The 24,032-nt window shown below is 40.2% G+C and overlaps 2 protein-coding genes across 2 annotated transcripts in view; both read left to right on the top strand.

Annotated features, from left to right (window-relative positions):
- LOC306966888 (E3 ubiquitin-protein ligase RNF31) overlaps positions 1–101 on the top strand; it is a 30,006-nt gene extending 29,905 nt beyond the window's left edge. The window contains exon 18 of the mRNA XM_079561715.1: positions 13–101. Coding sequence (XP_079417841.1) covers positions 13–25 — 13 coding nt within the window. The 3' untranslated portion in view covers positions 26–101. The remainder of the gene's footprint in view (positions 1–12) is intronic.
- Positions 102–16,394, top strand: LOC306966766 (interferon-induced very large GTPase 1-like; the record flags this gene model as incomplete). The annotated part of the gene is made up of 4 exons (XM_079561580.1): positions 102–700; positions 8,121–8,178; positions 10,294–14,923; positions 16,270–16,394. 4 exons carry the CDS (start codon positions 102–104, stop codon positions 16,392–16,394), a joined length of 5,412 nt encoding a protein of 1,803 aa, XP_079417706.1.
- Positions 16,395–24,032: the final 7,638 nt, after the last annotated feature.

A 24,032-nucleotide genomic window follows, 5' to 3' on the forward strand; every position in this document is an offset into this window, starting at 1 on the left:
CAAACCAGGACTAAACCTGGATTAAACCGGGACTTTCTCCATTGAAACGGCACAAAGACAGAAGCCATCCTTGGCACCGTCAGCTTCAGTCCTCAGAGCACATGGAGGAGGTCAGCTTCAGTCCAGAGCACATGGAGGAGGTCAGCTTCAGTTCAGAGCACATGGAGGTGGTCAGCTTCAGCTTCAGTTCAGAGCACATAGAGGAGGTCAGCTTCAGTTCAGAGCACATAGAGGAGGTCAGCTTCAGTTCAGAGCACATGGAGGTGGTCAGCTTCAGCTTCAGTTCAGAGCACATAGAGGAGGTCAGCTTCAGTTCAGAGCACATGGAGGAGGTCAGCTTCAGTTCAGAGCACATAGAGGAGGTCAGCTTCAGTGCTCAGAGCACATGGAGGAGGTCAGCTTCAGTTCAGAGCACATGGAGGAGGTCAGCTTCAGTTCAGAGCACATGGAGGAGGTCAGCTTCAGTCCAGAGCACATGGAGGAGGTCAGCTTCAGTCCTCAGAGCACATGGAGGAGGTCAGCTTCAGTTCAGAGCACATGGAGGAGGTCAGCTTCAGTCCAGAGCACATGGAGGAGGTCAGCTTCAGTCCTCAGAGCACATGGAGGAGGTCAGCTTCAGTTCAGAGCACATGGAGGAGGTCAGCTTCAGTCCAGAGCACATGGAGGAGGTCAGCTTCAGTCCTCAGAGCACATGGAGGAGGTCAGCTTCAGTTCTCAGAGCACATGGAGGAGGTCCTGCCCGGACACCAGATGGCGCCACTTAAATGTTTCATGTTTCTAACCTTTGTTTCTAACTTTGTAGTGTTTTGAAAAGACTAATCGTGTTGTAAATAAAGTGTGTTATTATTATGGCCTGTGGGAACTGGGTGAAGACGTGCGTCCCTGAAACAGCTGCTCCAGAGCGCACGAGCTGTGACCGAGTGTAACTTGAATTCCAGATGTTGTGATGTAGGGAATTTGAAAATGGCTGCAATAGCGCCCCCTTCAGAGCCCCAAACAAAAGTGAATGGGAGAATAAAAATGAACTTTGTCGCAGACATAAGTAATTTGGCACAGACATCCGTCACATGACCCCGTTTAAAAAAGTCAATGATGCCACACCCCATCTCCCATCGTGTTGCCATGGCAACAACCCCCAAACCAACATATCCGCCAATGGAACGACCCGGTGTCAAGTTTGGCGCAACCAACACTGTCCGAACAAAAAAGTATATTACATGGTTGCTAGGCAACAGGACGTCAGCCATTTTGGCTAAATCGACTGATCTTTAGTAACTCATTCCCCCATGGGCAGCGCCCCCTGGGGAACAAAGAACAAAGAGTATGATGATTAAGTAAAAGAGGTGGGGCGCGGCAGTGGTGTCTGGTAAAGCCAAATCCAGAGTAACCGAGACTCACCTGCTGCTGTCCTGCCTGAGACTCTGTGCCTCGTGTTCATAATGAAATATTCATGTTCTGTAAGTGAAACGGTGGGACTGTCGTCTAAAGACGTCACCTCCTGCTCAGGACGTTTGTCTGGACATTATGTTTGTGCCTGATGTGGGCGGGACTAAACCATTGATGGATTGACTGTGTGAATGTGTGAGCGCCCCCTGGTGCTGAGTCTGATAAACCTGTGAAAGAAACATTTGTCCCTGAGGTTTTTCTGACGCTGAATAAAGGAGCGTGAAAGAAACCTTTGTCTCGTGCATTTTTACTGAGCCATGAGGGGGCGCTGCTGATGCAGAGCCATGAGGGGGCAGAGTCTGGGCTGGAAACCCCAAGGCCAAAGTGGAAACACCTCCAAAGGTGGTGGAGAACGACCGAGCCAAGATCCTGTGGGACGTCCAGATCCAGACGGACAGAAGGTGATGAACCAACCGGACATTGTGGTGGTGACAAAGAGCAGAGGAAACATCAGCACGACTTCAACATCAGGACAAAGGAACAGGAGAAACTAGAGAAACACCAGGGGCTCAGAGAAGAGCTGGAGGAAACCTGGAGGGTGAAGCATCAGTGGAGCCACTCGGGGCAGTGACCCCCAAACTGGAGGAGTGGCTCCAGCAGATCCCAGGAAATACATCAGACATCTCGGTCCAGAGAAGATACTGAACCCTCAGGTACCAGGCCCACGGGAGAGGACCCGAGCAGGAGGAGAAAGAGACCGAGGAGGGTGAGGAAGAGTTTTTTTTTATATATGTATATTTGATCCGTCAAAGTGAAACTTAAGTCACAGTGTAAGAACAGTATATATATGTATATATATATGGATGGATGGATCAAAGGCATTATTCAAAGCCCTTTGCCTCTAAAACCATAAACGATGGACTTTGAATGAACAAGGGCGTAAAGGGAACAAACTGAAGATAAGACGGATTCTACTGGTTTATAGGATCAGGGTCAGTTACTTTCAGTTTTCATGTGACTGTTAGTCAAGCCTTTGAGGACATGACCCCATAGTGACCACAAACAACCTCCTCTTTAAAACATGACGGACCCTTTAGGGCAGGGGTCACCGACGTGGTGCTCGCGGGTCCACAGGGGGCCCACAGGGGGCACACAAAAAATGACCAAAATCCAGCAGAAAAAGTAACAAAAATCCAGCAAAAAAATGCCAAAAATTCAGAAAAAAAAATGCCAAAAATTCAGAAAAAAAGACAAAAACCCAGCAATAAAGTGACAAAAATTCAGCAAAAAGGACCAAAAAAAATCCAGCAAAAAAGACAAAAATCCAACAAAAATGCATCAAAAAAGTAATTAAAAAAAGACAAAAATCCAAAAAAAAATGACAAAAATCCAGCAAAAAGTAACAAAAAAGTAATAAAAAAGTGACAAAAACACAAAAGGGAAATAAAAAGTGAGGACAATGGCAAAGAGGAGAGAGTGGATTTGGTTTGGGCGAGTGGTCAGAGGTTCAAACATTTTGAATAAATTCTAATAAAACTACAGAAAAATAGTGCTTTGAATGAATAATAAACTCTGGCCTCTGACAGAGAGTGAAACAGACTTTATCTGAGATCAGGTTTTATCTGCTCTTATCTTCATGAGGCTTTTATACGTCCACAGTTCACGGTTTAGAGGAAGAAGACTGTAGGTTTACAATAAAACCTTTGATTTGTCAAAGTGAAACTAGAGCCATCAGATCATTCACAATATAAAATACAGACAGAGCACGACGTGTGTGTGTGTGTGTGTGTGTGTGTGTGTGTGTGTGCGTGTGTGTGTGTGTGTGTGTGTGTGTGTGTGTGTGTGTGTGTGTATGAAGCATGTGTGGGTGTTTAGGGGCAAAAGAGGGGATTCTTTTTCTTTCAATATATATGAAATATCTAAATGGATTTAACCTCTTAACTCCCACCTGAAATTTAAATTCTCCAAATCTAAAAGCTTCATCAAACCAGCGACAAAAAATAAGAAAATGAGGATGGAAACGCAACAAAAAAACGCTTAAAAAAAACGCTGAAAAATGACAAAAATTCAGAAAAAAAACAACAAAAATCAAGCAAAAAAAATGACAAAAATTCAGAAAAAAATGACAAAAATTCAGAAAAAAACAACAAAAATCCAGCAAAAAAGAGACAAAAATCAAGCAAAAAATTGACAAAAATCCAACAAAAAAATTGACAAAAATTCAGAAAAATTTTACAAAAATTAAGAAGAAAAACAACAAAAATCAAGCAAAAAATTGACAAAAATTCAGAAAAAAAACAACAAAAATCAAGCAAAAAAATTACCAAAAATCCTGCAAAAAAGTAACAAAAGAGCAACAAAAAAGTGACAAAAACACATAAGGGAAATGCAAAGTGATGGAGAGAATGCATTTGGTTTTGGCGGGTGGTAAGAGGTTCACTTGCCATTTTAAAGCTCAATTTGTAATAAAATAAATATAATGAAATCATGTCAAATATGCAAACGGTGCCTTTGAATCATGGCTGAATGGGTTGAGTTTGCCCCACCTTTGGTACAGATCCAAGTGCAGCAGTTAGTTTCACTTTCTCCAGATAACAGGGGGAGGATCTTTGAGGGGCCGCCTTCACTGGAAACGTATAAAAGCAGGAAACAGAGGATTTCACAGACTCACACGACCCACACAAGGAAAGCTGAAGACAGAGACACGACTGAGGTAAGTCTTTTAGAAAACTGTTTCATTCAATGGTTTAGTGAAGGTTTAAACCAGAGGACGAGACTACATACATAATGTTTCTTTGCTTTTAGTCTTGGCATTAACATGTAGAAATATGATCATTGTTAAAGAATAGGACCCTGATTCCTTCCATGTCACTCAGGAACTTTATTAAACCATTTTGAAACAATGACATGAGGGTCATTCCAGGTCAAATCCACTCTTTAAAAAAGTCCTACAAAACAATCTCAAGTTTGTTTAATTCAAAGTGTTTCCAAATATAATTGAGTTTGAAATGTCCTGCAGTTTTAAATAGTTATTTTGGGTTTTGAAGTGGGCGTGTCAAGCTGAACTCAGTGTTGATTTGGTCGACTAAAATATGTAGTTTACATCGTTTTAGTCAAAGCGATGTCTTTGCAGAGGGGATCTTTTTCCTCATTTTTTTGAGGGGTATTCAACTCATTTCTGTAACTTTTTTGTCACATTTTTTTGTCAAATTTTAATCAAATTTTTGTCTTTTTTGTCAAGTTTTGTCATATTTTTGTCAAATTTTTGTCAAATGTTTTTCACATTTTTGTCAATTTTTTGACTTTTTTGTAATTTTTTTGTCAAATATTTGTCAATTTTTTGTCATTTTTTTGTCATTTTTTTTGTCAAATGTTTTTCACATTTTTGTCAATTTTGTGTCAATTTTGTGTCAATTTTTTGTCAATTTTTTGTCATTTTTTTTGTCAAATGTTTTTCACATTTTTGTCAATTTTGTGTCAATTTTGTGTCAATTTTTTGTCAATTTTTTTGTCAATTTTTTGTCATTTTTTGTCATTTTTTTGTCAATTTTTTGTCATTTTTTGGGTCAAATTTTTGTCATTTTTTGTCATTTTTTTGTCATTTTTTGTCATTTTTTTGTCATTTTTTGTCATTTTTTTGTCATTTTTTGGTCATTTTTTTGTCATTTTTTTGCAATTTTTTTGCAATTTTTTGGTCAAATTTTTATCACATTTTTGTCAATTTTTTATTTTTGTCAAAGCGATATCTTTGCCGACTAAAACTGGACTAAAACTAAATGAAACGTTTTCTGTGAGACTAAAATCTGACTCGATAAAAATGAAAAGTAAAAAAAAAACATCCAAACGTCCGGGACAGTTTGAAAAAGCCTCATATCCTTTAAATCAGGGTTAGGCAACGTCAGGCTCGGGGGCCAAATCCGGCCCTTCTGCTCAGAATCAGGATGTTTTTTATGATTCTGAAGATATTATGACACAAATGAGAGAAATGCCTGTGAAAACTCTAAACATGTGTGAAATACAGACAATTCTTTATCAAATCTTCAAACAGAACCTGAATGATACTTTTTTCGACACCATATCGGGTTCATCTCCAATGGCAAGAAATGTGGGAAAAATGGGGAATAATTTGGGGGAAAATGTGGCTCAAAATAAGGAAAAATTGTGTGAAGAAATGTGACAAAAATAAATGGGGAAATATAGAAAAGATTGTAATAAAAAAATTGGGGAAAACAACCAAGTCACTTCCTTTAACCTCTTAACTCCCGCCTGAACCGAGAGGATCTTTTTCCTCAAGTCATCACATTTTTTTCCCATCATTTTTTTTGTTGGGTATTCAACTCATTTTTGTCACATTTTTGTCATATTTTGGCACATTTTTTCGTAATTTTTTTAATCAAATTTTGGTCTTTTTTGTTGAATTTTTATCACATTTTTGTCACATTTTTGTCATTTTTCATATCTTTTTTAAATCAAATTTTGGTCTTTTTTTTGTCACATTTTTGTCATTTTTTAATCTTTTTTTTTTTTATTCAATTTTTTGTCACAATTTAGTATTTTTTGTGTCAAATTTTTATCACATTTTATCACATTTTTGTCATTTTTCATAATTTTTTTTTTAATCAAATTTTTGTAATTTTTTCATCAATTTTTCTCACTTTTTTGTCACATTTTTGTCACATTTCCATCATTGTTTTTGTCTCAGTTTTGATGCTTTTTCACAGCTTTTTTCCAGAAGCTTTTGGATTGGGGTAAAGCTGGAGAGAATGTGCTCGGTTCAGGTGGGAGTTAAGGGGTTAATGCTGTCCCTTGACCAACAACATCAAAACAGTATTTTCCCCCCGGTAACTACATTTAGACCAGTAGAACCTAAACTGTTTTCCCGATACCAGACGATGGTTTAATGGTGGCCCTAATCGTGCACGTGCAGCGCTGCATTTGTAGAAAATGGTCCTTGGTCTTTTTACAATGAAGAAAATCGTCCTCCACCGAGCAAACCCCCCCCTTTAAACCCTCTGCAGGAGGAGCAGCTCTGAGCTTTGTCCGTGTGGAAGAAGAAACCTGGATTAAACATGATTATAATAATTATAAAGGCACATTGTCTGTACTTTTAGTTGACTAAAACGTCTCTAAAATTGAAGACTTTTTTTGACTAAATTGTCACTAAAATTAAATGACATTTTCATCAAAAGGCCGAGACTCAAACTAAATTAAAGTCTGTGAATTGTCAAAATTAAAACTGGCTGAAATCAAGTCTTCTCCATCGTTCTCCCAAACTGAATCAAATGTTCTGTGTATGAAAAACTGTAGGATTAAAGTAAAGGATCCAAACTTTATCTTTTAATTAACAATAAAACTATGAGAAAACAAAGCCCTGTCTGAGGATTCCATCACTGACCAGGACTTACAGTAAGAACAATTTATTTGGGGGATTTCTCTGCCATTGAGCTTCATCTAAAGTGACTTCTTTCAAACTTAAATTGCTGAAAAATGAACCATCTCCCACAGAAACTACTTTTGTTCTTACCTTCACACTGGCGTACAGCTTCATCCACATGAAAACTATCCACTGAAGAAGAAAGAGGCAGAAGGTTCAGGTTTGGCTCAGGGCAGATCGGAGGTGAAGAGAATGAAAACCACCCCCACCAAAACGCAGCTGCTGCAGCGGACCCCCAGATCCACTAATCTGTGTCATCCTGGTGTTCTTTAGTTTCCTGGTCCAGAAGCAGCTGATGAGGAGAGGAAGGACCACTGAGGAGACCACACTGCACCAGACTGTGCAACTAAAGAAACAGGTACCACACAGACCACACTGTGACCACAGTTAGTACAAGGGAAACTGTTACCACCACAGCAAAAATAATATTAAACAGCCTCACAAACCCAAAGAAGAACTACCAATGATATTATTTTAGATTTTCAACAGCTGAACATACATTAGAACATCTTAAAGAGCCATGTTGTTTTAGACCTTCCAAAGTCAACCACAGAGTGCAATACCCTTCACTTAACCTCTTAGCTCCCGCCTGAACCGAGAGGATCTTTTTCCTCATATCATCAGATTTTTTTGTTGGGTATTCAACTCCTTTTTTTTTTACTTTTTTGTCATTTTTTTGTCAAATTTTTCGTCAATATTTTGTCATTTTTTTGTCACATTACTGTAATTTTTGTCAAATTTTTATCACATTTTGTCAGTTTTTGGTCAATTTTTTATCTTTTTTTTTTTTGTGGTTACATTTTGGTCATTTTTTTGGGTAATTTTTTTCTCAAATTTTTGTCATTTTTTCGTACATTTTTTTTTCTGTTTTTGTTACATTTTGGTCACTTTTTTTCTTTTTTTTCTTCTTTTTTTCATCAATTTTTTATCACATTTTTGTAATTTTTTTTTGTCAAATTTTGTCCTTTTTTTGTCACTTTTTTCGTAAATTTTTTAATCAAATTTTCGTAAATTTTTTGCTACATTTTCGTCATTTTTTGTCTGATTTTTGTCATTTTTTCATCAATTTTTGTCATATTTTCCATCATTGTTTTGGTCTCAGTTTTGTTGCTATTTTTACAGCTTTTTTTCCAGAAGCTTTTGGATTGGGGTAAAGCTAAACTGGAGAAAATGTGCTCGGTTCAGGTGGGAGGTAAGAGGTTAATAGAGGGGAGGCACTGGGATGGTCTTTATCTGGGCTGCGGGCTGAGCTGAACCTTAGTGGTGTATGACTAAGGCCTGTCTCGTTTTTATCCCTCAGAGAAAGATGGAACCAAAAGCAGATGAAGAGGCAGAAGGAGCGACTCCAGCTGAACATGGTAATCCTTCAAACACACAAGTCTTACAGGCGACATTTCTATAACTCAACCAGAGCCATTTTGGAACCATAAGCAGAAATATTTAAAGGGGGGGTATTCTGCAAAATGTACTTTTTCCAGCTTTCCATCCTGTTATTCTGTCACTCCCTCATTAAAAAACATGGCTGAAGTGTTGCCTTGGCACATTCACGTATTTCTGAGTAATCTGTAAAAACTCTGATGGCGGCCATTTTAGGGATAGGTTTGCCTGAGTCCTCCTAGGAACGCCCCCACCTCCTGGAGACGCCTCCGAGCTTTGGTCACCAGCCGAGTAACCAACCACTGCTCCTCTGCAGAACCCCCTCCCCACTGATGCCACAGACAGCATGTGGAGGGGGCGTGTCTAAAGGCTCAGAGGTTCTTAAAGAGACAGAGGCCTATTTCAAGACATTCACTACAGCCATTTTGTTCTTTTATGTAGACTCTGACATTAGCTTTAGCATTTGTTAGCATGGGTAAAGATTTACTTTTAAAACTAATGAAACACTTTTACAGTATAATAATATATTGTCTGATATTGACATTGGTTTTACCACCTGACACTGACAGTGAGACATTTTACCTTTGAGTCGGAGAAAAGCTGTTTTTTCTTAATTCTTGAAGAGATTTTCAAACCTTTTCACTCAGACATAAAGACTTAGGCTGTGTCCCAATGTCCACACTATTCCCTAACCCCTCATTCACTACATAGGCCCGCACTATATAGTCACTATATATAGTGACTATATAGTCACTATATATAGTGACTATATAGTCACTATATAGTCACTATATAGTCACTATATATAGTGATTGTATAGTGACTATATAGTCACTATATAGTCACTATATATAGTGATTGTATAGTGACTATATAGTGACTATATAGTCACTATATAGTCACTATATATAGTGACTATATAGTGACTATATAGGGAATAGTGTGGACATTCGGATACAGCCTTGTTCTTCTGGCTGAGGCCACTTCCTGTTTGCTGTTTCTTTATTTCAAAATAAAAGCCCTGTATTACGGTTGTGCCGCCCTGACATTTGAAGGGTTTGAGGTGAAAACATTTAAATATATATGTCATTGAAATGTGATGAGAATGTGTTTAAACTAAATAGGTTTTGTAGAATAAAGTGATACGTGTAATGAAAAGATCAAAATATTTTTTTAAAGAAATATAACATTAAAAATATGCAGGTCAAGTACTGTTCAAAAGTTTGGAGTCGTCCAAAGACCTTCGAACACCTATGGAGGTTTTCTATTAAAGGAACAGGCATTCACCACAGTAACAATGTCTGGACTGTGTTTCTGATTCATTTAACGCTTCCCTCATTAACCTCTTAACTCCCGCCTGAACCGACAGGATCTTTTTCCTCACGTCATCACAGTTTTTTTTCCATCATTTTTTTGTCAATTTTTTGTCAATTTCTCTTCCATTTCTTGTGACATTTTTGCCACTTTTTCCTCAATTTTTCGTCACTTTTTTTGCCAATGTTTTCTCACTTTTTTGTCACATTTCCATCATTGTTTTCGTCTCAGTTCTGTCGCTATTTTCCCACCTTTTCTCCAGAAGCTTTTGGATTGGGTTAAAGCCAAACTGGAGAAAATGTGCTCGGTTCAGGAGTTAAGAGGTTAAAAAAAGATCAGTCCTTTTTTTTTTTTTTTTTGAAAATAAGGACATTTTAAGTGACCCCAAACTTCCGAACGGTCGTGTATGTGTTTAAATTGCAGCATCAACTAGTTCACCATCAATAACTAATCTTTACCTTTTGTACTTCCTTGATCCAGATGTCACAATGCGAGAACAAAAAAAGGTACACTTTCTTTCATCAATCCTTTGAATTATGTTTTCAATGTAATTTTTTTCAAGATGAGCTACAAGTTATATCAGTTCAATTGCCTCATTTCTCACTTTTGATCATTTCTCGATGTGTATTTACATGAAATTTAACATTACTGGTTTGCCCATTATCCAGATCCTCTTTGATTACAATTGTTTTTCCCCTGAATGTTCTTTGAGCTGCTTTACCAAGTGAGTTGCTCCATTGCGAGTTCAATAAAGTCCTTTCTTGTCTCTCTTACCTTCCCAGGCATCTGTGACAGAGTTATTGGGCCGACTGAACCTCCGGGACGGATTAAAGAATGAACTGACCTCTGCAGAGTTTCTTCAGATAAAATCAACCCTGAAACATGATAAAGAACTGAGCGAGAGTGACCTCTGCTCTGTTTATCTCCACAAACTGTTGATGTTAGACTACAAGGCCAGGTACATCCAGGCGAAGCAGGAACCAACATACACATCTGAGGAGTGTGACCGTGAAACTGATATTTTTGAGGACAGTGATGAGGAATCAGAGCAGACCAACATCCATCCTCTGGACCTGCAGATGGCGGTGTTCCACTGCTCAGACAGTTTTCTGAAGCAGAAGATGGTCACTAAGCTGTCCCAGTGTCAGTACGCCTTACCTCTGCTGGTGCCCGACCCTTTCACCGGGGACATCGAGTGTCCTCTGTGGACGTTTCGACAGATTCAAAAGACCTGGAAGAAAAGTGAGACCAAAGATGATAAAACTGTGGTGACCATGAAGTCGATGTCCATCTGCAAAGCAGAGACTCCGATGGTTCTGTGTTTCCGCCTGGGATCTCTGTCTGGCTCTAAATCTCAGCTCATCAACACTCTGATCAATGATCGCCACAGCACCTTCTTCCACAGGAACTGTCCAGGCAGCTCTGAAAAGCGCCTCCTGCTGGATGGTGTAGCTGAGATCGCCTGGTACTGTCCCTCTGGAAAACCCACCGACAGCTTCAGCGACTGTGTGGCCTTCTGTAATCTTCATGGAGATGGTCTGACTCACCAGAAACTGAGAAAAACACTGATGGACAAGGCGTCAGTCAATGTGTTTTTTGTGCCAACGTTGGATAAGAAACATGAGAGTGCAGCTGTGATCAAACATCTGCTGGAATGTCCTACACCTCTGATCGTTCTCGTTGAAAACAGTGGACATGGTGCCAATCAGCTCAAAAAAGGAAAATACAAAGTCGGTCTTAAAAAAAGAAGCCTGTCAGATGTTTCTGAGGAGCTGAGAGGAATCATTGGAGACATTATATCGGGTCCACATGAGACCTTTCAACTGGAGTCAATGTCACAAATTGGACTCAGAGTGGATGAAGGCGACACCAGCTGCAAAACATCACTATCTTCTGCAAAAGAAATTATGAAGACAATAGAATCTGTCCCTGTGTCTGATGTTAAAGTGAAATTCCTCCCGTGTCAAGGCCAGCTGTGGCATGACTGGAGCAAGGTGAACAAAGAGCTGTATCGTCTCAAAGGGGATGTTGAGGAGGATAAATGCAAAAAGCTGAATGAGTGTAAGGAACTACGAGAACGTCAGTGTAAAGCCTCCTGCGGTGACCTGATGAAGTCTTTTGTTGGACATCTCTCTTCTTTGCATCAAACTGAGAGAGAGTATTTCCTCAAATGGACTCAGATCTTATTGGATGGTCATGCCACAGAATGTCTTTCTTTAATTCTACAAGACTATAACCAGAAGTGGTCAGAGGTTTTAGACCTAAAGAAGCAGATGGACAAGAAAAAACCTGAGGACTCGGACCAAAAGAAGACCCCTGACAGATCTAAAGAGCTAAAGTCCAAACAAGACAAACTTGCAGACATCTCCAAGGACCTTCAGTCTGCCACATGTGGCCTGGAGCACATCTTCAGAGAAATGGCTCAGATCTATGAAGCTCATCAGAGTCTAGATAAACCTGCAGGACAGGGGCCGACTGACTGGTCTAAATACCCAGAGCTGGCAGCAGAGCTGATGATCTCAGGACACCCAATGGAGCTGATGGATGGAGATGCAGGTCACGTCCCTCTGACTTGGATCTCAGGTCTTATTGATCAGGTCATAAAGAAACTGGGAGACAAGAAGGTGTTTGTTCTGTCCGTGTTGGGGATACAGAGCAGTGGGAAGTCTACGATGCTCAATGCCATGTTTGGACTCCAGTTTACAGTCAGTGCAGGCAGATGCACCAGAGGAGCCTTCATGCAGCTGGTCAGACTCTCAGAAGACATGAAGGGTTTTCAGTGGGACTACATCCTTGTGGTGGACACGGAGGGGCTGCGAGCTCTGGAGTTAGATGGAAATAAAACCATCCATCACGATAATGAACTTGCTACATTTGTGGTTGGTCTGGGCAACATGACTCTGGTGAACATCTTTGGAGAGAATCCCTCTGATATGCAGGACGTTCTGCAGATTGTGGTCCAGGCTTTCATGAGGATGAAGGAAGTCAGACTTTCACCGAGCTGTGTGTTTGTTCATCAGAATGTCACAGACGTCAGTGCCACAGAGAAAAACATGGATGGAAAAAGGAAACTGCTGGAAAAGCTGGATGAGATGGTCAAACTGGCGGCGAAAGAGGAAGTTTGTGACGCTAAAGGTTTCAGTGACATCATTGAGTTTGACGTTCAGAAAGATGTGAAGTACTTTGCTCAGCTGTGGGAGGGAAGTCCTCCGATGGCTCCTCCAAATCCAGGATACAGTGAGTGTGTCCAAGATCTGAAGAGCTTCATCCTGGAGAAAGCAAAGAAATCTCCTGGAGTCACTCTCTCTGAGTTCAAAACTAAAGTTGGAGATCTGTGGAACGCTCTTTTAAACGAGAACTTTGTGTTCAGCTTCAAAAACACTCTGGAGATCACTGTTTACAGGAAACTCGAAGTTCAATACGGAAACTGGACCTTCGCCCTGAGAAGTGAGATGCTGAAGATTGAAGAGAAACTTTATAGACAAATCAAAAATGGAAAACTTGGTGCTGTTGATAACATTCTTCTCTATGAAGAAGTTGCCAATAAATATAATGAGATTAAGGATTCAATGACAAAGTACTTTGCGGGAGAAAATGACAAAGACATGTTAATTCAGTGGCGTGTTCAACATGAACTCAAAATTAAAGACTTTAAGGATGAACTGGTTCGAGGACTTCAGAAAAAACTGAACAATGTGATCGAACAGAAGAAAGCGAGTAAAGAGGTAGATGACCAAAAGGCAACATTTGAGAAGAACCTCCAACAGAAGAGCAAAGAGCTGGCTCTGAAACTGAAAGACAACTCACCTGATGATCAAACACTGCGTAAACTGTTCCACGATGATTGGGTAAAGCGGGTTTCTGAACTGACCAGAAACATAAAACCAGCTGAAAACATCAACTTAGAGAAGGATCAGATTCAGGCCATTCGTGAGCTGGGATTTGAAATGGACTTAATCACATCTCGAAAACAGTCCCAACGATACAAGACATTGTCTGAACGTGGAGATTATACTGAGTATGTTGGCCAGAAGCACAGTGTAAGTAAGTGGGATAAAGTGAAGAGCACAGTGACACAATTCCTAGATGGTCGTCTTCCACGTAAAGACCAAGAGCAGATGAAAAACCTCATCACAGTTGTGGAAAAACAGGCTTCAGAACAAATAAAGAAAACCCCTGTTGCAGACAGAGGCTACAGTCCATCTGACCTGAGTGAAATGAGCTTCAAAGTGGGCACATCTATTACTGAATTTGAATCCAAATGGAAATATCCTCTAAAGAAAGAGTTCAAAGTGGATCTGATCCTGTTTGTGTTCTACAGGACACAGAGGTGGATCTCAGACTCCCATTCTCAGTTCCTCAAAAACAACGACGTCCGCACATATTTAGAGAGTAAGAAAGATGAATACTACAGTATCTTCAGTAGTTTCTGCAAAGGAAGCTCCTCAGCTGTTGTTCTCGCTGAACTGATGTGTAAGAAACTGAAGTCCTCCATGGCTGAAGCTGTGTGTAACGAGACTGCTATCTATATCGCTAAAGACATGAAACAAAATGTCCCAGCGTTCAATGAAAACAGACTCAAACTGGAGAAACACATCTTAAAGTCACTGGCAGAAAAGGGAGAATTTGACAGATATAAGACATACCTCAGACGTCCAAAAACCTACACTGAGACTTTCATAAGAGAAGAAGTGGAAACACTCCTACACACAAAAGAGTACAAGGATAACTGCAACAGTTTCTACAAACAGAAAATCTCATACATCCGACAAAAGATTCTCACTGCTCTTCATGAGGCTTCAGAGACGACCAAAGGAAACAAAGGAGGCATAAACATGTGGCTGCAGGAGTTTACAGAATCCATAACAAGTGAACTCACATTTGAAACGATAGACCCTCAAAGCTATACTGATGTGAACAACTTTGATTTTCTGAAGGAAGAAATAGAGAAAGGACTAAACTCCATCTCTGACAGTGTCTCAGTGAACAAGTTAAAGGAGTCCAGACAGAGGCCAGATGAGATCCTCATCAAGCAGTTGTTTAACTGCTGTTGGGAAGAATGTCCCTTCTGTCACGCAGTTTGCACCAACTCTTTCAAAGATCATAAAGACGGAGGTGTGGATCATAGCACTCCCTTTCATCGCTCTTGTTCTCTCAGAGGCTGGCACTTCAGGGACTCAAAAGAGATGTCTTTGCCTTTCTGCACATCAGAAGTAGCAGGAGATGCAACCTTTCGCCCTGACTCCTCAACACGTCCAAACTGGTCAGTGCCTTTCAAATCATACCGTTCTGCTGGGAATCCACACGACACATGGAGCATCAGCCCGGACATGTACCAGATGTGCTACTGGCAGTGGGTCGTCTGCACTTTTCAACAGGAGATCGAGGAGTACTATGGTTTAAAATATGAAGGTAGAGGAGAAATTCCTAAGGAATGGAGAGTCGATCTAAACCAGGCACTGAAAAACTTGGAGGAAATGTACAAATAGATGAAGATACATTTTTAATCAATAACATACATTTAAAAAAGCAAATTGTGGAAGTAGTTAACCCCTTAACTCCCACCTGAACCGAGCACATTTTCTCCAGTTTGGCTTTACCCCAATCCAAAAGCTTCTGGAAAAAAGCAACAAAACTGAGACGAAAACAATGATGGAAATGTGACAAAAAAGTGAGAAAACATTGATAAAAAAAGTGACGAAAAATATTGACTCTATGAAAAAGTGGCAAAAATGACACAAGAAATTAACAAAAAATTACAAAAATGTGACAAATTGATAAAAAATGGATGAAAAAATAACAAACAATTGATACACAATTGACTTTATGAAAAAGTGGCAAAAATGTCACCAGAAACTGACACAAAATTACAAAAAAACAACAAAAATTTGACCAAAAAATGACAAAAAATGACAAAAAAAGTTGAGTTGAACACCCAACAAAAAAATGATGGAAAAAAACTGATGACGTGAGGAAACAGATCCTCTCGGTTCAGGTGGGAGTTAAGAGGTTAAAAAGTAAAAGTAAGAAATAATAATTATTAATGAATAAGAAAAACTTTAATGACCGAAAGACAGCAGAGAAAACAATGAGAGATCACAACTTTTTTTTACCCTAAATATCGCTAAATGCCAAATTCTCCACTTTGACTTGTTTTTCTTTCTATTACTTTTCTTTGATCATAAATGGAGAAACGATACTGCAAAGATATAACACAATATGAAATCATCTTGTTTCTATTCTGTCATGTTAACCTAAGGGACAATGTAAACAATTAATCTTTTTGTGTGTGTGTATCTATATCAGCACAATTAATGAGTTACTAAATGTGATGTGAAAATAAAGTTGAATTATAATGACGTTAAAGCGAATATGCAACAGTTGTATTATTCTTTGTTTTAAATGATAAACAAACTCTTGGATATTAAACTAACTTTATCCATGTAATGATCACATGATTGTGTTGGTTTGCTGGATTGTTTTGTTGTGTTAATCATGTTGGGGATCTGTTTTGTTTTCTGCTCCCCCTCCCTTTTTCTGTTTGTGCAGGGCGTGTGTGACAGGGGGCGTGGCTGGGTGTGACAGGGGAATGAGGCACACCTGAATCAACTCCGCCTTCATTTCAGTCTTCAAGACCCTGGGCTGCACACCGCTTCTCTGCTAGATTATTCCGTCTACTTGGTAGAGTTCAGTGTTAAGAAAGCTGTGTGAAAACTATTTTTTATCTCATTCATCTAATATGTTTTCCCTGTGCTCAGGTGCCTCTCCTGGAGTGATTTTTCTACCAACCCATCGGCCAGCCAGCCCCCTGTCTCCAGTGCCCATCCTGCCCCCTGTCTGCACTGCCCATCCTGCCTTCCCCCTGTCTGCAAATGAATTTTGAACTTTGTTTTGTCTCCGGTTCTGCTTTGGGTTCCTACAAAAAGTGAATATCAAGCATTGTCTTAAATGAGTTGAATTGAGGAAATGTTTCTTGTTTTGAGCGGTTTTCACTCATTTAGACACTTTTCCTGATCGGACCAAGTTTCCTTTGCTTGTTTGAGGACATTTCAGACCAGTTCTAGGGTAAATCTCGCTTGAAATAAGAAAGTAAAATTGCCAATGAGATAAGACCAATTTTCTTTCCCCATTGGCAAAGAAAATGACCTGAAATAAGGACGAAATGTATTGAAACGAGTCAGAAACATCTCAGAACAAGTGAAATAATCCAGGACAAATGCCCAACAACTTCTTAACCAGTCAAAACAACTAAAATGTGGATTATTGTGCTCAAATTGAGATGTTTATACTGATCTAGTTAAATACTTTTTGCAGTGTACAAATCATGTGGTAACCGAAAAAATATTGAACCTGATGTGAGTTGACATTTTACTGTTCATGTGATTATCTATAAACCCTTCAATGTTGAAATCCTGAATGAAAAGGACATTAATGAAGTTGCATGTTTGAAAACAGATTTGAAAAATGTCCTGAAGACATTTATGTTGTGTATGAAACTAAGCAACGTAAAGATTATAATAAAGTGATTGAAAGTAAGTTGTGGTTTGTTGTTATTAACTACATCACAGTTATAATTGTGTTCATGAACTTGTTTGCTGTATTGAGATTGTATTGATTGTTTGGTCTTTGAATGGACTGTGATGATATTGAAGGTGATTTCCTGTTTCTTCGTGTGACTGGGCCACACGTCACGACACACACTGGCTTCATTTTCAAATTGTATTTAAAGAAAACAGGTGGAAAACCGCTGTGATCACAAAGAATCTGGCTCCACTAGCAAAGAAAAGTAAATGAAATCAAAACAGATTAGTTTCTCCAGTTTGGCTTTACCCCAATCCAAAAGCTTCTGGAAAAAAGCTGTGAAAATAGCAATAAAACTGAGACGAAAACAATGATGGAAATGTGACAAGAAAGTGAGAAAACATTGATAAAAAAAGTGACAAAAAATGGATGAAAAAGTGCAAACTAGCAGAACTCGCGCTGCAGGATAAACCAAACGCCCGATACCTTAACCCGTATGCAAAGCTCTACTTACAGGCATGTGCTGAAAGTACCATAGTACTCGCTGCAGATATTGTAGTTGTAGGTTAGAAGAATAATCTTTTTCCAACAGTCCATATGAATGATGGTTATTGGCAAGTTGTCCACACATGAGATGTGTCTTGCAGTGTGAGGGTCCTTGTGATTTTCCTTCATCCAGCAATCCCAAAAACTGCAAATAAATAACTTAATATGAGTATGCCTTTTTATTTAAATGATATACCGTATTTATTGCACCATGAGGTGTTATAACCACCGGTCCCTGAAAGGGGACAAAACTTAGTTAAAAAACACAGCGGTTTCCAACGTCTAAAGCCAGTGGTTTAATGACAAAACATGGAACCGAAGCTCCCCCTAGTGTCCAACGACCGGATGTGCTTTACTCAAATCAAAAATCCTTTCAAAATAATGCACAAGCACTAAATCTTCGTATGAAAATGTCCATAGTAAAAGATCATTGCTTTGTAAAAAGGTTGTTTTTTTGCTTGTCATATATTTATCAAATTTTATAAATGTATTAAATAACTTACACTATTACACACACCCCTTGGAAAGTAGATGTCGTCTCGACATCTTAACTCAAACTTAAATGTAACCTTCCTGAACATGTTACAGCTTACAAAACAATAATAAGCTCATTCTATGGTTTAACCATTAGCAGAGGTGTTCCTGAATGCATAAAGCACAGTGCAGTTACTTAACTTGTTTCCAGTGGACAATGTCTCGTTATGGTCTTCTCATGCACTTTTGAACCTTGGTCCCTTATGACTACATCATCTTGACCTTTCACATAACTAATCAAGTTATAACACAATAGTACATTAGCTTTGCTGTGTTACTGCATAAATGTTAAAACATTTCTTGTATCTTCGTCTGTTTGAACTCATACTGGAGTATTACTTGTATGCTACATTCTCTGTTATACAACAGTCCATGAGCCTCACTCGAAAGCTGTTTAGAAAACAGTCCATATACCGGTAAGTACTTCTGTTCTCTTAGAAACAGTCAATATTGGAGCATTAATAAAAGTGTTACTGCACTATAAGAAATCAACGTAAGTATGATGTCTGGGGATCATAGTAGTGAACCATGTTTGGGTACCTCCAAAAAGTTTCTTCTGCTTGAAGTCCACAGGGTGAGTACTGTATTCCCTGGTATACTGCTGGCCAAGTACTGCAACAGGAGGGCTTACCCAGCTCATTATAGGTGAATACCCTTAGCGGATGCCTGTCTCTGCGGGGCCGTTGTGGCGTCTGGTCCAGTTGGATGCGGTCGCTCCTCGCTGATGCTGGCAGATCACCGGTGGCTGTAGTGCAGGGAGATGAGATGTCCTCCTGGGCAGATGATGCTCTTTGCTGAGCTGTCTCTTCCTGAGTATGAGCATTGTCTTGTCTTAGCAGGACTGGGTGTTCTTGAGGGGCTGGAGAGTTTTCCACTTCACCTTGCTCAGTGTCAGCAGAGTCATTAGCACAGTCCATGTCTTGTGACACTACATTCTCATTTTTGGATTGAGGCTGAGTTGGGTAGTAACAGTAGTACCAATCCTCTTCATCACTGCTGGCTTCCTGTTGTGCATTAGTCTCTGACTCTGTTCTTTCTTTAGGCGTGTTTCTTCTCTTTGTGCGGGCCACTTTCAGAGGTATGTCAAGTGGTAAGTGACTACATGGCAAGAGCAAGTTACGATGTAATATTTTACTATCTCTATTTTTACCTTGCTCGGGCACAGCTTCATAGATGGGAAATCTTTGCTCACTTGGCGTACAATCTTGTAGACACAGTCTTCCCATCGGTTACGAAGTTTTCCTGTTCCGCCTCTGGGGGGTCATGTTCCTTATAAGGACGCGGTCTCCTTCCTCCAAGACAGAACTTTTCACTTTGTTGTCGTGGTTTCTTTTTCCTCTTTCAGATGATTTTTTTGACTTTTCTTTTGCTATTTCATAAGCTTCTTGTATTGACTTTTCCACTTTCTGATGTACTGTTGTTGATCTTTTGTCCCTGTTTCCTGTGTTACTTTGAAAAGGATGTCAATAGGGAGTCGTGGAGCTCTGCCAAATAACAGATAGAATGGAGAGAAACCTGTTACTTCACTTTTTGTACAGTTGTAGGCAAACGTGACTTTGTTCAGTGACTCTTTCCAGTTTGCCTTTTCCTGTTCTGTGAGCGTTCTCAGCATTTGTAGCAGTGTTCTGTTGAATCTTTCGACTTGGCCGTTCCCTTCAGGATGATAAGGGGTCGTTCTGGAGCTTGTAGTAGAGCTGGAAACGGGCTCAAAAAATCAAGCCCGACCCGACTCGAGCCCGTAGGCATAAAACCCGATCCCGACCCGAGCCCGAACAATTAACTTGAATTGTTGGCCCGAGCCCGAGAAAAACCCGACGTGAATAATTATTTATTTAATGCCTGGTTAGAGCCCCTGCGCAATGCATTCATTTCAGCAGCAGAAGCGCCAGGAGAGGAGCGCTCAGCGCATCTCTTCTTCCTATACTTTTTTCGAGAATGAGACATTTTGAGATAAACATTTTTAGATTTGTTTTATTCACGACAAAAAGGCCATGTTTGAACTTTGAACACACACGTAAAATAAGTTCTCCGTTAACATCGTATCGGGTACAAAAGGCATCTAATAGCCTACACCTTGCCTCGGTGTGCACAAACAGGCATATGCGCCTATAAAAACGAGTCTTTGTTTACCAAATTAAACCCAGAACAATTCTAGATTAAGATTATTATACATCGCAATAACGAAATAACACAAAAAGTTACACAAAACTGACATATCCACGATTCACAACGTCGATAGTGTTTCCCTTTACATGGCGCGTGCATGCGTGCGTGCGTGAAATTTCGGCCTAGTTAATGTTAAAATGTCCACAACATATCTACACTTTCGTTTGGTGTCTAAGGTGTATTAAATTGTGAACAGAAAGAGAACAAAAGGATAATACTTTTCAGTGATTGCTCCACAATCACTGAATTCGAATAGGCTATTCCCAACATGCCAATAAAAAGTATTTCAAACGAAATTAAATGAAATTAACACCAATTCTAAATTAAGATGGGTGTTTGGAAATAACGAAATTATAGACAAAGGCTCATTTGGCACTTCTCTCTCCACAGTCCAGCCTCAACGTGACGGTGCAGGTGCACATGCAGCTGAAAGTTAATGAAAGAACAGTGTCATCATAAGCCTACAAACTTGATCTCTACATTATGCTTTTAAATTATACTTTCAAAAACCTTTACTCACAAAGGCTACAAGTTTTTGTGGAGGAAAATGATTGAATCCACTGTTGACGGCTTCAGCGCGGTTCTGCGCTGACTGATGGCGCGTCCAGCAGCACTGAACACCCTTTCGCTGCTGCTGCTACTGGCCGGGATGCATAGCACTGATCGGGCTAACTTTGTCAATTTTGGGAAGGATGCTTTGTTGATCTTCCACCAGTCAAGAACATCCATATCATTTTCCATGACAGCCATTTCGGTGTAGCGATTGACCTCGTCATCTTCCCAGTCAGCTTGCTGTACATTTTCCCATTCGGCAAAATGCGCTTTTTTTGCTGGAGGAGGTGGAGGTTCCGCTTCGACCTCAGGCTCAGGGAGCGCCACAAAGTCCACATCTGTAGGCCCCCTATCTTCATCCATGGCACGCAGAAGAGTGCGGACATGAGCATATAATGCATTCCTGTCTGAGGGTGACAGCATTCTCATCTGGTTAAATTTTGGCCAGAGGAAAGTGGCGATCTTGTGGAGGTCCTGGAGCACCACTTTACGCATGAGCCAGTCTTCGTGCCGTTTACGCACGAAAGCTTGCTGAGGGGAGTCAAGCGCATTAGGTTGACAGTGGCGTTTCAATTTCTCACTCCAGAGACACACACGATTAAGTGTTGGATATTTGTCTCCCTCAAGCTCCCGCTGGGCTTCATAGAATGGCTTCAGAAAGTCTATCAAAAAGCTCAGTGTGTCAGGTGCTATTTTGTCCAAGCGTGCGCTCTCCCCGCGCATCTCCAGCTTCTCATGGAGCTCCTGATAAACGGCCTGGATAGAAGTCAGCGTGAGGTACACTGTACTGAAATGGGTGTCTCCCATTTGCAGCAACGTTGTTGTAAGTTGTGCAGCCAGCCCCGACTGTTTCACGTACTTTACTAACGCTTTAGCAGCGGTAAGTGTGTCTCCTATGTCTGGAGCACCATCGGCTTTGGATAACTCAGCGATGTCGAGTCCATGGCGCAGCACCGTATTGAGGACATGGTCAATGCAGTTCAATCTCTGATATGGCCGCAGAGCTAATTTAATGTTTGCTCCCTCATCAGTTACCCATACAATTTTGTTGAGAGAGGAGGCGTGAAGTCCAAACTTAGTCACCAGCAGTTTCAATATCTCCCGTCTGATATTTTCTCCTGTTTTTGCCTCCTCCAAAGGGAACATTGCAGTCGTCAGGGTTTTATTCACCAGTTCCATATCTTCGTTAATGAAATGGCATGTGATTGTCAAATAACTAATCTTCCGGTAATCATCTGTCCACATGTCTGTGGTCATTGCTACGGTGAAATCCTTCAGCAGAGTATTAAGTGTCTGCACTAGAGCTGCCCTCTTTTCTTCTGCCATGTCAATGCACCTGCTCGCAATTGTCTTATGGCAGGGAATAACACCATCTACGGGAACTCTCCCGTACGCAGCCCCGACATTAATTAGTTCTTGCGGAATCTCTGCAAATCCTTCGCCATTTACGCCATTAAAAGGCCTAATGTCCTTACAGCAAAAGCTGACACACTTCTCTGTCACCGTTTGTTTTACTTTTAAAGGTATGGGTCTTGTCGATGCTGTAACAAATGCTTTTATTGTGGGTTGATGATCCTGGGCAAGTTTTGAAGTTGAACAGCTCCGATCAACATGTCTTGTCAGCGATGAATTTCCTGTTTTTTTGCTGTCATACTTTAACAAAGCGTCGCATTTTTTGCATTTAACGTAACCCACTGGCTTATTATTTTCATCGTGTACATGGTCAAAATTCTTCCACACCTCAGATCTTGCTTTCGTTGCTGGGTCAGCCAAAATGTAGTCACCAGAGGCTAGCCTCCGTTTCACCTCCTCAGCATCCATTTTGGCACCTTTCTCACGCTGATTGAAACGCATCATATGACCGCTCATTTACCGCGAAAGTCATAGCGCAAGCCCGAGACCGGCCCGGGCCCGACTAAAATGGTAAAAATTATGCCCGAACCGGCCCGAACCCGTCGGGTCCCGACGGGTCCCGACGGGTCCCGTCGGGTTCGGGCAAAGATTTCCAGCTCTAGCTTGCAGTGCCACACAATTTAGATAGTTGTGCAAAGAGTTGGTTTTCGAACTCGCCCCCTTGATCATGATGTAAACGTGAAGGAAATCCAAACTTGAGCGCATAATCATTGAATATTTTGTCTGCTACTGTCTTTGCGCTTCTTGATGTTGTTGCATAAGCTTGTGCGTATCTTGTAAAGTGGTCGATTAAAACCAATATGTACTCATAACCTCCAGCACATCTGTCCACATGAAGGAAATCTATAGACACCAATTCAAAAGGCTGTGACAATACTGGTTAGAGGTGTTCTTGTTTTTCGACTTGGTTTTTTACTTTTGAAACAGGAGCAACTATTCACATACTGTTCAACCTGTTTTTGCATTTGGGGCCAAAAGAATCTGTCTCGAATGAGTGATGTTGTTCTGTCGACTCCTTGATGTCCCATTTCATTGTGTAATGCATTCATCAAAAGCACATATTTACCTGAAAGGCGACAAAACTTAAAGTTAAAAAACACAGTGGTTTCCAACGTCTCAAGCCAGTGGTTTAATGACAAGAGATGGAACCGAAGCTCCCCCTAGTGTCCAACGACCGGATGTGCTTTACTCAAATTAAAAATCCTTTCAAAATAATGCACAAGCACTAAATCTTCGTATGAAAATGTCCATAGTAAAAGATCATTGCTTTGTAAAAAGGTTGTTTTTTTCTTGTCATATATTTATCGAATTTTATAAATGTATTAAATAACTTTTCACACTATTACATAGGCGCACCTGATTATAAGGCGCATTATCAATGATAATGTTTATTTTCATAAATAAGGAATACAAGGTGCATTAATTAATGCTGGTTTATCTGTAAACAAAGGCCCGATTCAGTACGAATGAAACTGACACAAAGGAGCACCGGGATATAAGGCACTGTTAAACTGAAAGGCTTTTATGTTCCTTATAGTGCGAAAACTACAGTAATAATAATGCATTAGCTTAGCTTATACAGCGCTTTACAAGATGCTCAAAGCTGCTTTACAATTGTGTGCATTATTTATTCACTTCATACTTTGTAGTAGTAAGTTACTATTGTAGCCACAGCTGCCCTGAGGTAGACTGACGGCAGCGAGGAAACCAGTCTGTGCCATCAGCCCCGCCGACCCCCACCCAAGAGTCATTTTGTCACAATAGAACCTGAGTCAGCAATGTTTTTTAC

Source organism: Gobius niger (assembly GCF_951799975.1).
Source record: "Gobius niger genome assembly, chromosome: 8".
Lineage (NCBI taxonomy): Eukaryota > Metazoa > Chordata > Actinopteri > Gobiiformes > Gobiidae > Gobius > Gobius niger.